This window comes from Manis pentadactyla, chromosome 7 (genome assembly GCF_030020395.1).
Source record: "Manis pentadactyla isolate mManPen7 chromosome 7, mManPen7.hap1, whole genome shotgun sequence".
Lineage (NCBI taxonomy): Eukaryota > Metazoa > Chordata > Mammalia > Pholidota > Manidae > Manis > Manis pentadactyla.
In genome coordinates this window covers 149,191,161-149,203,079 of record NC_080025.1, presented here as the reverse complement: position 1 = coordinate 149,203,079, position 11,919 = coordinate 149,191,161, and the positions used below count along the sequence as shown (strand labels likewise).

Below are 11,919 nucleotides of genomic sequence, written 5' to 3'. Positions count from 1 at the left end.
CTTGGAAACATGAATTGATTGAAAGACTAGTCTTAGCCATAGCACAAAAAGGTGTTTATCAACGTTTAGTTTTAGGTTCGTACTTACTAACATTTATAATTAATTTATATGGTCTTGATCTTTTTATATCTCTGATAAATGTAAAAGGTTTTAAGTCTAGAGCATTATGGTCACAAGATATTTTTAAAAATCAAGGGACTACGCTGGATACACAGAATGAGGCTAGTTTTAGGAGTCAGTCTTTATAGTTACGTGGAGATTACACCCGTTTGTCATTTAAGCCAAATTTACACGTCAAACGGAAACGCCACGGACCGAGCTCGGGGGGAAGAGGCCAGGCCCGGGCACATGGGCGGGGCCGGGGCGTGCAGTGGGCGGGGCGCGGGCGTGTGGGCGGGACGGAGCAGGCGTGTGGGGGGGCGGAGGGGCCCAGCGCCCCATGTCTCGCGAGAGTGGTTCCCCGTGACGTGCGGGCGGAGTGCGTCGCGGGCGCAGGCGGGCGCGTTTGAATCTGGTCTGAGCGCGGGAAACGGCGCGTTCCGGGAACTAGGTGAGCGCCGCGGTGCAGGCTCTGGAAGGGTTCAGGGCGAGGGCCGGGAAGCGGCGGGGGTCGGGCGCGTCGGGACTCCAGCACCACAGGCTCCGCGTGCGCCTCTGCGGAGTCCAGGCCCCGGCTGGCGGCTCAGAGGCGGCACCCGGTCCCAGAGCGCACAGACTCTCTGTGCCTTCCTTCGGGACCGGCCCCGGAGGGGACTCCCCCCGCCCTGGGCCCCCGAGGGGACGCCCCCCCCCGCATTGGACCCCAGAGAGGACCCCTCACGCCCTGGGCCCCGGAGGGGACCCGCCGCCCTGAGTGCGTGTGCCCTGCGACGGCCCGTCCCGAGGATCTCTCATTTTCTGAGATGAATGGTTTGCTCCGGGTTAGCCGTTGCTGGCAGAGCCGGAGCACATCCCGCAGTGGTGTCGGAGGCAGGGCATCCTTTTACCGCTCACCGTAATCGGGCGCCAGACCCGTGTGTGCGAGGAGCACCCTGCGGTGGGAACGGAGGCTGCGCGGTGCGAGGATCCCTCACGTGAAAGTCGCCTCTGGCAGGAGGGGCGAGGTCTTGTCGCGAATAGTATAAGAAACGGACGGTGTGCCGCAGGGAGGCCGACTGAGCAGCCTAAGTTGGGAAGTGGGTGACCTTTAGAGAGCTAGCGTCGCTGCGGAGTCATGAATTCGGGAGACCAGAGGAAGTAGGTTCTTGTTTCAGAGTGCCATTCCTACGCCTGGAAATAGACAAAAATTACCAGAATTACAGGAGAGGGGAAGTTCACAGACTTGCCAGTTTAACATGTATGATTCCATGTACTTGAGTGCATCTTTTGGAAAGCTGTTTATTTTTAGACTCATGGGGTACTAGCCATTATTAGTCCTCAGGCTGCCTGCCGGCCGCAAGCCCCGCCCACTCGGCCAGGAGTTGTGCTTTTAGCTCAGCCAACTGATGTGAGGGGTGAGGTGGCCAGGCTTCAGTGATACTTACGTGGGCATGTTATTTTCAACTTTTCTTGGTTCAATTTGGACACTAAGATCTGGGGTTCTGTGTTTATGGTGACTCTTTCCCTGTAATTGTTGCCATTGGTACCAGTAGTTTTCTGTATTGCCCTATGTATAACGGGGCGTAAGAGGTTTCATTTGTTTTTAAAGTGAGGAGTCCTGTTGCACCTAAGTTACATCTTTTTGCTCTTAATCTTTGGGCTGATGTCTTTCAAACGGCACTGCTAGCACCGCGGTGTAAGTGAGCTGCAGGATTCATTGCGGGAGGCACAGGCAGGGAGGGAGGTGCACACAATCCTCTGAGCTCTGTCCCTGCAGGGGCGGTATGTTTTGGGCACACTTAATGCAAATGCACACTAACAAGCTCCCAGGTGGCCCCAGTGCTACATTGAATAACAAGGCGACTGTGCCTGGGTGGAAGAATGGCGCTTTAAGGAAGGAGAGGCTCCAGGACTTAGCAGCTGACATCACATCAGCCTGTTGTTTTGTTGAACTGACTCAGATCTGCCTGAGCATCTTGCTGAGGTGCTAAAAAGAGAGAAGGTGAGCCTCCTAGAGCCATCTGGATTTTTCTTCCCTTAGTTGGTAACTTCATTCACAGTGGACAACATGTTAATACACTCCTCAGTAAAGCAAATAAGGACCTTATTTTTAGATATTACAGCTTGTGTTGTGTTAGAATATTGTCAGAAAGTGCCTACCTAGATGGCACACGAATTTCCTGCACTTTTGGATGTTGTTAGTACCAAACTACATCTTACAGGAAAAGATACATTTGCAAATGAAAGTTTGAGTATGATTGCGTTTCCCACCAGGGTTACAGAACATGCCACACGAGAGACAGTGTCCTCTGCCATGGAAAAACGGGAGACATTCATGCAAGCTGTGTCTAAGGAGCTGATTGGAGAATTTTTGCAGTTTGTTCAACTTGATGTAAGTTTTAAGTTTAGCTCTATTGTGATTTTGACTGTTAATGTAAAATATTTTTCCGAGATCATTATGTCCACAAATGAAATAGTCAACTCAGCGAATCCTTAGGGACCAAGGTTGTTTAAAAAAAAACAAAACTACTTGTTAAAACCTATACATGCTTATGTTACTCTACAAGAAGTTATGTCAAAGAAATAATCAATCTTCCCATGTTTTCTTCCGTCTGCTACTTCTATAGCTTTTCTTCTTCCTTCCTAATTACAGCCCTTTAGTAGAATTCGTGCCTCATATCAAAAATTACCGAGTATCATAATTCTTCCAAGGGGTAAAGATACCTCAAGACAAATGCTGGGCATAGAAGCCACAGGGCATAAATCTGCAAAGAAGTAAAAAGCTAACCTTGTCAAACAATATTGCTTCTCTCTCACCAACTTTACATTTCCCTGTATGGCCCCGGAAGATGACTGGTTAGCCAGAGACGGGTAAGATTCCTCAAGGGAGGAACAACCTAAGACAGGCACAGTCACAGGGGGGCCATCAGGTGAGAAATTGGGGATCAACAGAGGTGAGGCTTAGAACCTCACACACACACACACACACACCCCGTTTTGAGAGAAATCTTCTGCATCCATGGATGTTTTGTTGCCCTTGTCTAGCTTGGATTAACACATAGTCTACAGGCACACACCTGATCATCTACATTTGCCCTCTTACAGCACTAAATTAAGTTTTCTGCTTTTATCTTGTATCTACCTACCACTTCAGCATTTTATTAAAAAAAAATAAGAGAGAAATGTGGGATTCACATATAAGTCAAGTATAAAAATCAAACGAATAATCATATCTGACTTGATTGTTTATAGTTCATGATGTGTGATCAAAACCGAAAGTTTCTGTGATATGACAGCCCTTGCACTGTTCACCATGTAAGAACTTATTCACTATGTAAGAACTTGTTCACCATGTAAGACCTTGTTCGTTATGCTTCAGAAGATTGGAGACTGTTGAGAATTAGGCTTGGGGTTGATTAATGATTGTGCATTGAGTCCCCTATACAGAATTTTATTGTTGTTAACAACCATTTGATCAATAAATATGAGAGGTGCCCTCTCAAAAAAAAAAAAAGACTACTCAAAACAGACCTGTTCACAGGCAGCTCACAAACTATTTTTCCTGCTTTCTCTTAGGAGTGATGATGCTGGGACTCTAAGTCACAATGCAGCGAGCTTAACAGATATTTTTATATTTGTTGCTGCATGCATTGCACAGTGAGGAAATACTGAGGAACACAGGTAATTTGTGTCCTCAGGCTTTCTGCAGAGTTGTGGATTCAGGTGTACAAATACAATAGAGTAAGGGCCAAGCTGGGCAAGGATATGGGCTGCCTAGACCCAGCTGCTGTATGTTCCCATTTGGTGGGGAGGCTCCAGAGGCTGAGACCTGAAAAGTGAACAGAAGTTAAATGGTCAGAGAGGGGTGTGCAGAAGGGCTGGTTTAGCCAAAAGGGTGACTTTAAAGACCGCAGAAGGCATGTGTGTTTGATCTTGATGTTCAGGAGGGTCACCATGTAGAAATGTATGGTGTAGTAGGGGCAGGGGCTGAAGCCTGCATTCCATCGGGCCTTCTGTACCATTTTAAGGAGCTGGGACTTTAGTCAGAGAGTGGCCTGTGTATAAGAACACAAGAGGGAGAGAAAACCAGCTGGGCAAAGGACAGAGAAGAGCAGCTGCCTTTGGAAATCTCTGTTGGCTTCATGTGAGCAGTTTGAAGCAGTCCCTAAAGGGACTCAAAGTGATGAAGAGGCCTCACCCTCCATGAAGCTGGCCGAGTTAGGGGGTGGGAGCGGGGAGATGTGGGTACCTCTGAGCTGGCAGGCATGAATGGCACTATTGATTGATTGGATATGAGCCAGAGAAGGGGCCAGGGAGGATCCCAGGTTTCTGACCCATAGCACCGTTCAGCAGATGAGTGAGAGAAGAGGGGCAGGTTTGAGGGAGAAGATGGGCTCAGTGTGGGACACGCTGAGTGGCTGTCGGGTGACATGCACAAGATGTCCAGTAGCCCAGGAAAGACGTCTGGGCCGGAGAGAGAAATTCAGGTGTCATAAGTTCCATTTGGAAGCTTAAGTCACAGCAGTGCATAGAATCATCTTTGTAGTGTAATAAAAGAAAAGGGGCCTAGGACAGAGCACCCCAACATTTAAGGCACTGAGTCTAAAATACTTATGACCTTGCAGTGGAAGATGCATACCTCACTTGTTCTCATCATGCAGAAACAGGCACCTAATAACTTTGTTGCTTGCAATATTTATGAAGTTTTTTTTCTTTGAGAGGAATGAGCTTATATGATTGGTATTATATAATGGTATCCTGTAAACTTACAAATAACCATAAATTCATAGGCAGCACATCACAGAAGCGTCTGTGAGAGCAAACGGCTGAGGTGTCCCGGGAACTGTGCTGTCACAGTGCTGGGGGAGGTGATTTGCACCAGATGTGCAGTACCTGCCTGGTTAAAGTCTAAAAAGATTGTTGTTGCAAAGTACGTATACCATGGTGTTAAATCACAAACTATATTGATGATGATGAAGCTAAGCTAATATTAACTTAAAATCATAAGGCAAATAAAGCAACATTTGAGTAGCACAGAACATGCAGGTTACACTGGTGCTGTGGCAGCAGAGCATCCTCCGAGGTGCATCCATTCCAGCTACCCCATCACATGCTAAAGAGCCCTGAACTGTTGACTGGCAGCTGACATCTTAGTAGAATGACGAGATAGTCCTTGTACTAAAGAGGCATTGGTTTTAGTTAAGTTTTATTAACACTTAATAACTTGGTACCTCAGTCACCATGTAGCTCTTAAACATAACAGTGAAAATATATAGGATTATGCATCACTTGGTTTCGAGTGAATGATACGAAACGCCATTTTGTAGGTAGAATTGTTGAATAATGGCAGTTTCACATGGCAAGTCTGATTAAAACTAAAGAAAAGACTTAAAGTCAACTGGAAGCCTATTAGGTGGACCTTCCCACACAGAGTCAGTGATGTTATCATGTGACATGTGCATTCCTAAAAATCACCATGCTCTGCAAAGTGGGCGTTAAAAACCAGAGGGATTATGGGAAGAATGGGCTTAGGGGCATAACACTCAAAAACGTCACCAATGACACATTAAAAAAAGATAGGGACCTAATAAAAAAGTAGCAGTTTTATCCATGCTAAATCATGATGAAGAGGAAGTACACAAATACTGTAGTAAACGTGGCACGTCACTTTGGAGAAGACCCAAAGTTTGCAGGTGGAAGTAGGTGCCCGTGCTCTCAAGGCCCGGCCTGCTGGCCCTGAGTGGGAGAGGGCAGAAAGATAGTGAGAGAACAGGCTGGGGGATGGGAACACTGAATAGAGGGCGGAAAAGGGCTGCCCTTACAGGGTTGCCGCTGTGGGTCATTGTGGGGGAGGTGGAAGGGACCCTGGTGTGGGTGGTGCGACCTGCAACACACATGGGGTCCCAGGAGCTGGCAGGTGTCAGCAGGTGCAGCTTTCTGTATTTGCTGGGTGATGAAATCCACATGAGCAAAGAAAGCCTTGTGCTGAAATTGTTCCCTAATGGATCGATTGCATTAGAACAATCTGCCTTTCAAAACAAATTAGGGAGGCTGAGGCTGAGCATGGTAGTCTGAGAACTGAGGATCTCCTTCTGGAGGACTCAGGATTGAGAACTCCACCTCTAATATGTCTTGAGTGCTGTCTGTATGCCAGGCTCTGCTTTGGGGTTGGAATACAGCGCACACGAAGCAGAGTTCTGCCGGGATGGAGTTGGGTTCTAGTGGTAGAGGGACTGTGCATATGATAGGCAGGCAGGTAGAGGGTGGAGTGGTGGGGTGGTTTTGATCAGAGGTCTGAATGGGCCATGTGGAGTCCGGCGCAGAATTCCGTACAAAAGGGATGTGGAAGGCACAGGCCCTGCCGCAGGTGTACCTCAGACAGCTCAGGTGCAGACTTGCTAGAGGAGGGGTGGTAGGAGTTGGGATAGAGGCAGCCTCGGAGGGTCCTGGGGGGCTGCCTGCACTCTCCTTTCCTACTGAAATAATTGCAGAGTTAAAGGGAAGTTGGAGGAAGAATACAGAGGAATCCTGAACACCCCACACTCAGTTTTGCCGGTTACTACTTGCCACGTTTTCTTGATTATTCTTCGTGTTTACATACTATTTTTTAATCATTTGTGAGTCAGTTGCAGGCACTGTGTCTCATTATCCTTAAATACTTCAGTGTGTCTTTTCCTAGAACAAAGGTGTTTTTACATCACCACAGTACAACCCTCAGAGTCGGGACACCTGGCATTGGCATGGAGGGGCTGTACCTGCAGCGATATTTGTGCTCTTCCTGATCCAGGACCCTGTCTGGTGTCACATGCTGCATTCAGTTGTCATGATTTGTTACTTTTCTTTAATCTAGAGTTTCTCAACAACCTTTATATTCCATGGCATTGACAGTTTTGAAGAGTGCAGACAGCTAATTTGTGGATTTACAAAATATTTTATCTTATAAATCCTTCAAGTGCATTTATTTGATGATATGATTAAATCATCTGTCTGTTTTGGCAGGAGCTCTGTAACGTGGTCATGTCCTCTTCAGTGGAGGCTCTGGTATCAGTTTTGGTCAGTTGCTACCAGATTCTCCACTGGGAGCGGCTGTTCCCATATACGTAATCAATCAGTGACCTGTGGGGAGATAAGTGGAGGCCAGGTAAATACCTGCTCCTGACCACACTGTTCCTTACTGGGTTTAGTTTCCACTGGTGATTCTGCCTGAGTCAGTTGTCTATAATGACCATGAAATTGTGATTTTCCAGCCCCATATTGCTCTGTATGTATTCGTGGGTGTTCTATAGCCAATATATGCCATGCTATTAGTTAATTATTTATTATTATGAATTTATTATCAGTGTGGCCTCATTGGTGCTTATTGTATTCAATGAGTTATAATCCATTAGAGTCACTGTTTTCATGCTCAGATTGTTCCAGATTGGCTACATGGAGTCTCTTTAAGCTGGATTCTCCACCCTTTTCACAGTGGCCTTCGTTTGCTGTGTCAGACGGAGGTGAGAAGAAGTGGTCGGCTCAGGGGTCTTAGAGGTAATGGAGAGGTTCTGAAACAGTCTCGCTGGCTGACGGGAATGGTGTCCAGAGACAGTAGCAAGTGGGTGTTGAGGGCCCCAGTAGGCTGCGACCAGGAACTTGAAGTGCATTCAGCTGGCGTGGCTGTGTTACTGTTGCTGCTGATATTATTTTAGGTCTCCCATACTTTAGTCTCCTAATCACAGGCCTGGAGATGGTGGATATCTGGCTGGAATGATTTTAGGGAGGATTTTGCTATATGGGTAGAAATGTGAAACTCCAGGGATTAGGAACTAGGGTTGATTGGGTGGAGGAGTCTCACTTTCTGTCTGACAGTCTCTGTGCCTTTCTAGGAATTGATTTCCACAATCACACACCCAATCTTGAGCTTGTAACTACTTCAGCACTTAAACTTCTCTTCAATACCTTTATTAAAACTAGAGAATTAACTTTTTGTATCTGAAATGTAACATTTGCTATTTATTTTACAGAAAGATGCTTCTGACCCCTTCAACCTAAATGAGTTACTAGATGAGTTATCAAGGAAACAGAAAGAAGAGCTATGGCAGAGGCTCAGGGATTTACTGACAGAGGTGTTGTTAGACAGCCCTGTGGAAGGGTGGCAGATGGTGGAGGCCCAGGGTGAAGACAATATGGAAATGGAACATGACTCACAAATGGTAATGTTGGTCATTCAAAAATAATATTTTACCCTTTTGTTAAAAAATAATTGTTTATTGTGTATAATTGAATTTTAAGTTAAGAAAAAGTGTGAATTTAGAAGTCAAGAATATTAGAAGTCTGTTTACTCAGTTTTACCCTTTCCAGCCTCCCATTATTAATCTGATATTCAGTGTTGCTATTTGTTTGGGGCAACTGGCTCATATTCAACTTTAATTCACTTTTTAGAATAAGCTGGTACATTTTATAAATTTAGTAACTTTTATATTTCTTTTAAAAACCGAATTGTAAGTGGGTGTGATTCGGGAAGAGCAGAGAGTTGCAGTCGGGACATGCAAGTTGGTTTAATTTGCTCATACTTTGATTTTTTTCATTTATAGAAAAAAAGCATGGAAATAATTTATGCAATCACATCAGTGATTCTTGCTTCTGTGTCTGTAATGGATGCAAGTGAGAACTATGAAGACTTGCTGGGATGCGCTGTTCTGTTAAACGGTGAGTCGGCTTTATTGTGAGGCGGAGCATCGAGAGGCAGGGCTTCTGAGGGACACTTGAGAGGCAGCCAGCAGGGAAGCAGGAGCAGGCGGTGGTGGGGCATGTCTTTGAGACCAGGCTTCCATGTTAGCTAGAAAAGGAGCAATAGCATTCTTTTAAGGGATGATTAAATAATCAGTTTAATTTAAGCCTTTGTAAATGCTTCAGGTGATAAATGCACATTACTGAGCAGTTAACTGCTGTTGTCTCTACACTTTTCAGAAAAGTCTTATTTGATTTAAGGACCAATGGTGAGAGCTTATTAAGGGAAAAGACTCCAACTTTGAGTTTCTCAGCTGGTGATCACTGCTGGACAGCTCACTTCAACCAAGCATTTGTGATATTGAATCTTTTCCTTTAAATATGTTAGGAACATGACCTGAGGAATAATTGTTGACTCAGGGGAGTTTTACTGCACTAAGATTTATATCATGGTACTTTTCAAGTTTTAACCAAAGTGTAAAGGTGTAGTTATTAATTTAGGAGGAACAATAGTATGAATTAATGGGAATATCTGACTCTAGAATATTTACATAAAATTATTTTATAGATATAAAAGATGTAAAAGTAATTTTATGTGATAATTTTTAAGGAAGATCTCCCAAGTGCCCTTACCCCACTAAGTATAGTAAGTCCCAGGTAACAAATTCTCCCATCTGGCCTTTTATTCTCAGTGTAACTTGGATGAATGTTTTATTCAGAATTCTTACATTGAAATTCAATGTTTTATTTAGAAGTTGTATCCAAATTTGAAAAAGGCTGTCGTGCTTTGAGAGTGTTTCTACCAATTTTACTTTCAGTCTCTGAATAACTTTCATAAAATGATTAGTGCTAATATTGTAGTTGTTCCCACTTCCCATTAATTTAGGAATTTTATATTAGTATAATGGCACTCAAATATCTATGGATTATGATTATGAGCACATTATTAGTATTTTAATTTAATTAAAGAGCTTTTCTGTTAATAAATCACTGCAGTTTTTATATAATATGAGCCAAAATTTGAGGCTGATTAACCTTAGAAATAAAACCCAGTTATTTGACCAGCAAAAGTGGGTGATTCAGGAACAGCAGAGAGTTGTAGTAGGGACATGCAAGCAGGCGAAGCCACAGGTGGTCCAGCCAACAAAGTGGGGCTGGGAGGGGCCTGTTGGGAAGAAAGTCCCCTGGAGAAAAGCGGGGCTACCGGGTGACGGGGCCCCACTGGCTGAGCGGCAGGGGTGGATTCCTGGTAGGAGGTGCCGCACCAATCTTCCCCAGTGGGGCCTGTCCTTGAGGACCCTGCCTGATGACAGTCCTGGGCATGACCTTCTGGGGTGGGGAGGGCAGAGTTGACGGCTCCGCTTCAGTGGGGCCCCTTCATTGATTTTCACAAGGCCAGCATATGGAGGGGGCAGTTGTGGATCAGAGATCGTCAGGCCTGACCTGACTTAGTGGTAGGTGTGACCAGGGGGTCACGGTGCTTGCGTTAGGGTGGCCTCAGTGTCTGCCTTTTAAATTAGGGCTTTTGGCAATATTACCTCTCTCTCATTCTTCCAGTTCTAAAATTCTCTATTCTGTTGGATCTGGTTTTATAATAGTAGTAAAAAATTTTTAATTCATGTCATTTGTATTCTATAAATAATGTGTATAAATCTTTGGCAAGTTAAATATGAATTAATACTTGCTTAACAAATCTTTGTAAGTCATAGTACTCTGCACCATTGAATCTGAGCTAATACTGATTTACTTTACTCTGACGATTACTGTGCTGTTTTAGGTATTTTATATGCATTGCCTGAATCTGCACGAAAGCTGCAAGGCTCCATTCAGGATCTCTGTGTCATGTGGTGGGAGAAAGGCCTGCCTTCCAGGGAAGATATGGGGAAGACGGCTTTCATCATGTTGCTGCGGAAGAGCCTCAAGACTAAAACGGTGGGTTGACTTCTTGAAGGACACACATGTCTCTAAGTTAGGGATCAGGTTTGCCTGTGAGCGGTCTGACTGCAGTGGCTTCCCAGTCAGCGCTTCTTAGACCAAGATGCTGAGAGGAAGGCGGTCAGGGGGATAGGGGCTCCCCGCTCCCATGCGCAGGCTTTCTCCATGCTCCCGGTGGTGGCCCTTGTCCTCCCTTGTCACTTTGTGGTCTCAAGGTGGCTCCTCACCTCCACTGCCACCTGTGAGTTCCAGGCAGGAGGGAAAGGCCAGTAGCAGCAAGGACCAGACCGTAGAAATTGTCAGCTTGTAGCCAGTAGCCAGAACTGTGTCCCATGGCCACATCTGTCCGCTGTAGATGGAGTTTTTAAAGGGACATGTCACCACTCCTAACAAAGGTGGGGGTCTTCTTAGTAGCGAAGAAGGGATCAGATACTGAGATGGGCAACAGGAGGTGTGGTCCCCTGAGAGGTAGGGCCCATGGGATTGGATGAGGCTGCACGTGCGTGGTGAGGGACAGAGGGGCAGAAGCTGTCAGGTCCCACCTGCTTCAGACCCACACTCAGAGCCACCCCCACCACACCTGTTGTGGACAGGACTGTGGCCAGTGCGGATCCTGCCGGACTGCTGACTAGGGAAGTTTGGATCGGGCCAACTGGCAGCATTTGAGAGTTGGATGTAATCTTTGGTACGCAGTTCAGGAATCCAGGAAAAGAACAGTTATTTTCCTTGACGAAGACAACAGATACTTATGTTCATCTTAGAAAACTGGGCAAATGAAGAAAAGCGAAAATGAGGAAGATAAAAGTCATCCATAATTGCACCACCCAAAGTGATCTTTGTTATTTTAGAGATGTTGAAGAATTTCTCTTTGACCCCCACTCCCACCCCCCAGCTTTAATTCCTTAAGACAGATTCCTGGAAATGAAATCTGTAGGTCAGTGGATTTGAATTTGGACCTCCTGATACATGTTGTCTGCAGCTTTCTAGAAGTTCTACTTCACGCATGGTCCCACTGTCTGTGAGAGTCGACTCTGTGGCCTCCAAGGTGCAGTCAGCTTTATGACAGAAGAGACCCTTTAGGGCTGTGCCCTCAGCCAGTTATCTGACTTGCCCTTCAAGTGACAGAAAAACCCTTGTTTGTGTCAGAATATATCCTTAAGCCATTGTTGGTTTGTCTTTTTAAAATCCATTTTCCTA

General features: G+C 45.4%; 1 protein-coding gene across 5 annotated transcripts in view; it reads left to right on the top strand.

Annotated features, from left to right (window-relative positions):
- The first annotated feature begins 431 nt into the window (after positions 1-431).
- The window catches only part of NCAPG2 (non-SMC condensin II complex subunit G2), a 64,891-nt gene continuing 53,403 nt past the window's right edge, over positions 432-11,919 (top strand). For 2 of the 5 annotated variants that reach the window (XR_005027574.2, XM_036899643.2), the window contains exons 1-6: positions 432-550; positions 2,353-2,470; positions 7,488-7,574; positions 8,082-8,270; positions 8,652-8,766; positions 10,565-10,719. Coding sequence is in view for 4 of the 5 variants with exons in the window: in XM_036899643.2 (XP_036755538.2) it covers positions 2,393-2,470; positions 7,488-7,574; positions 8,082-8,270; positions 8,652-8,766; positions 10,565-10,719 (624 nt within the window). In the remaining variant the exon portion in view is untranslated. Of the gene's footprint in view, positions 551-1,437; positions 2,081-2,352; positions 2,471-7,487; positions 7,575-8,081; positions 8,271-8,651; positions 8,767-10,564; positions 10,720-11,919 lie in introns of those variants that run through there. The other 3 variants (XM_036899640.2, XM_036899641.2, XM_036899642.2) reach the window with 3 other exon arrangements.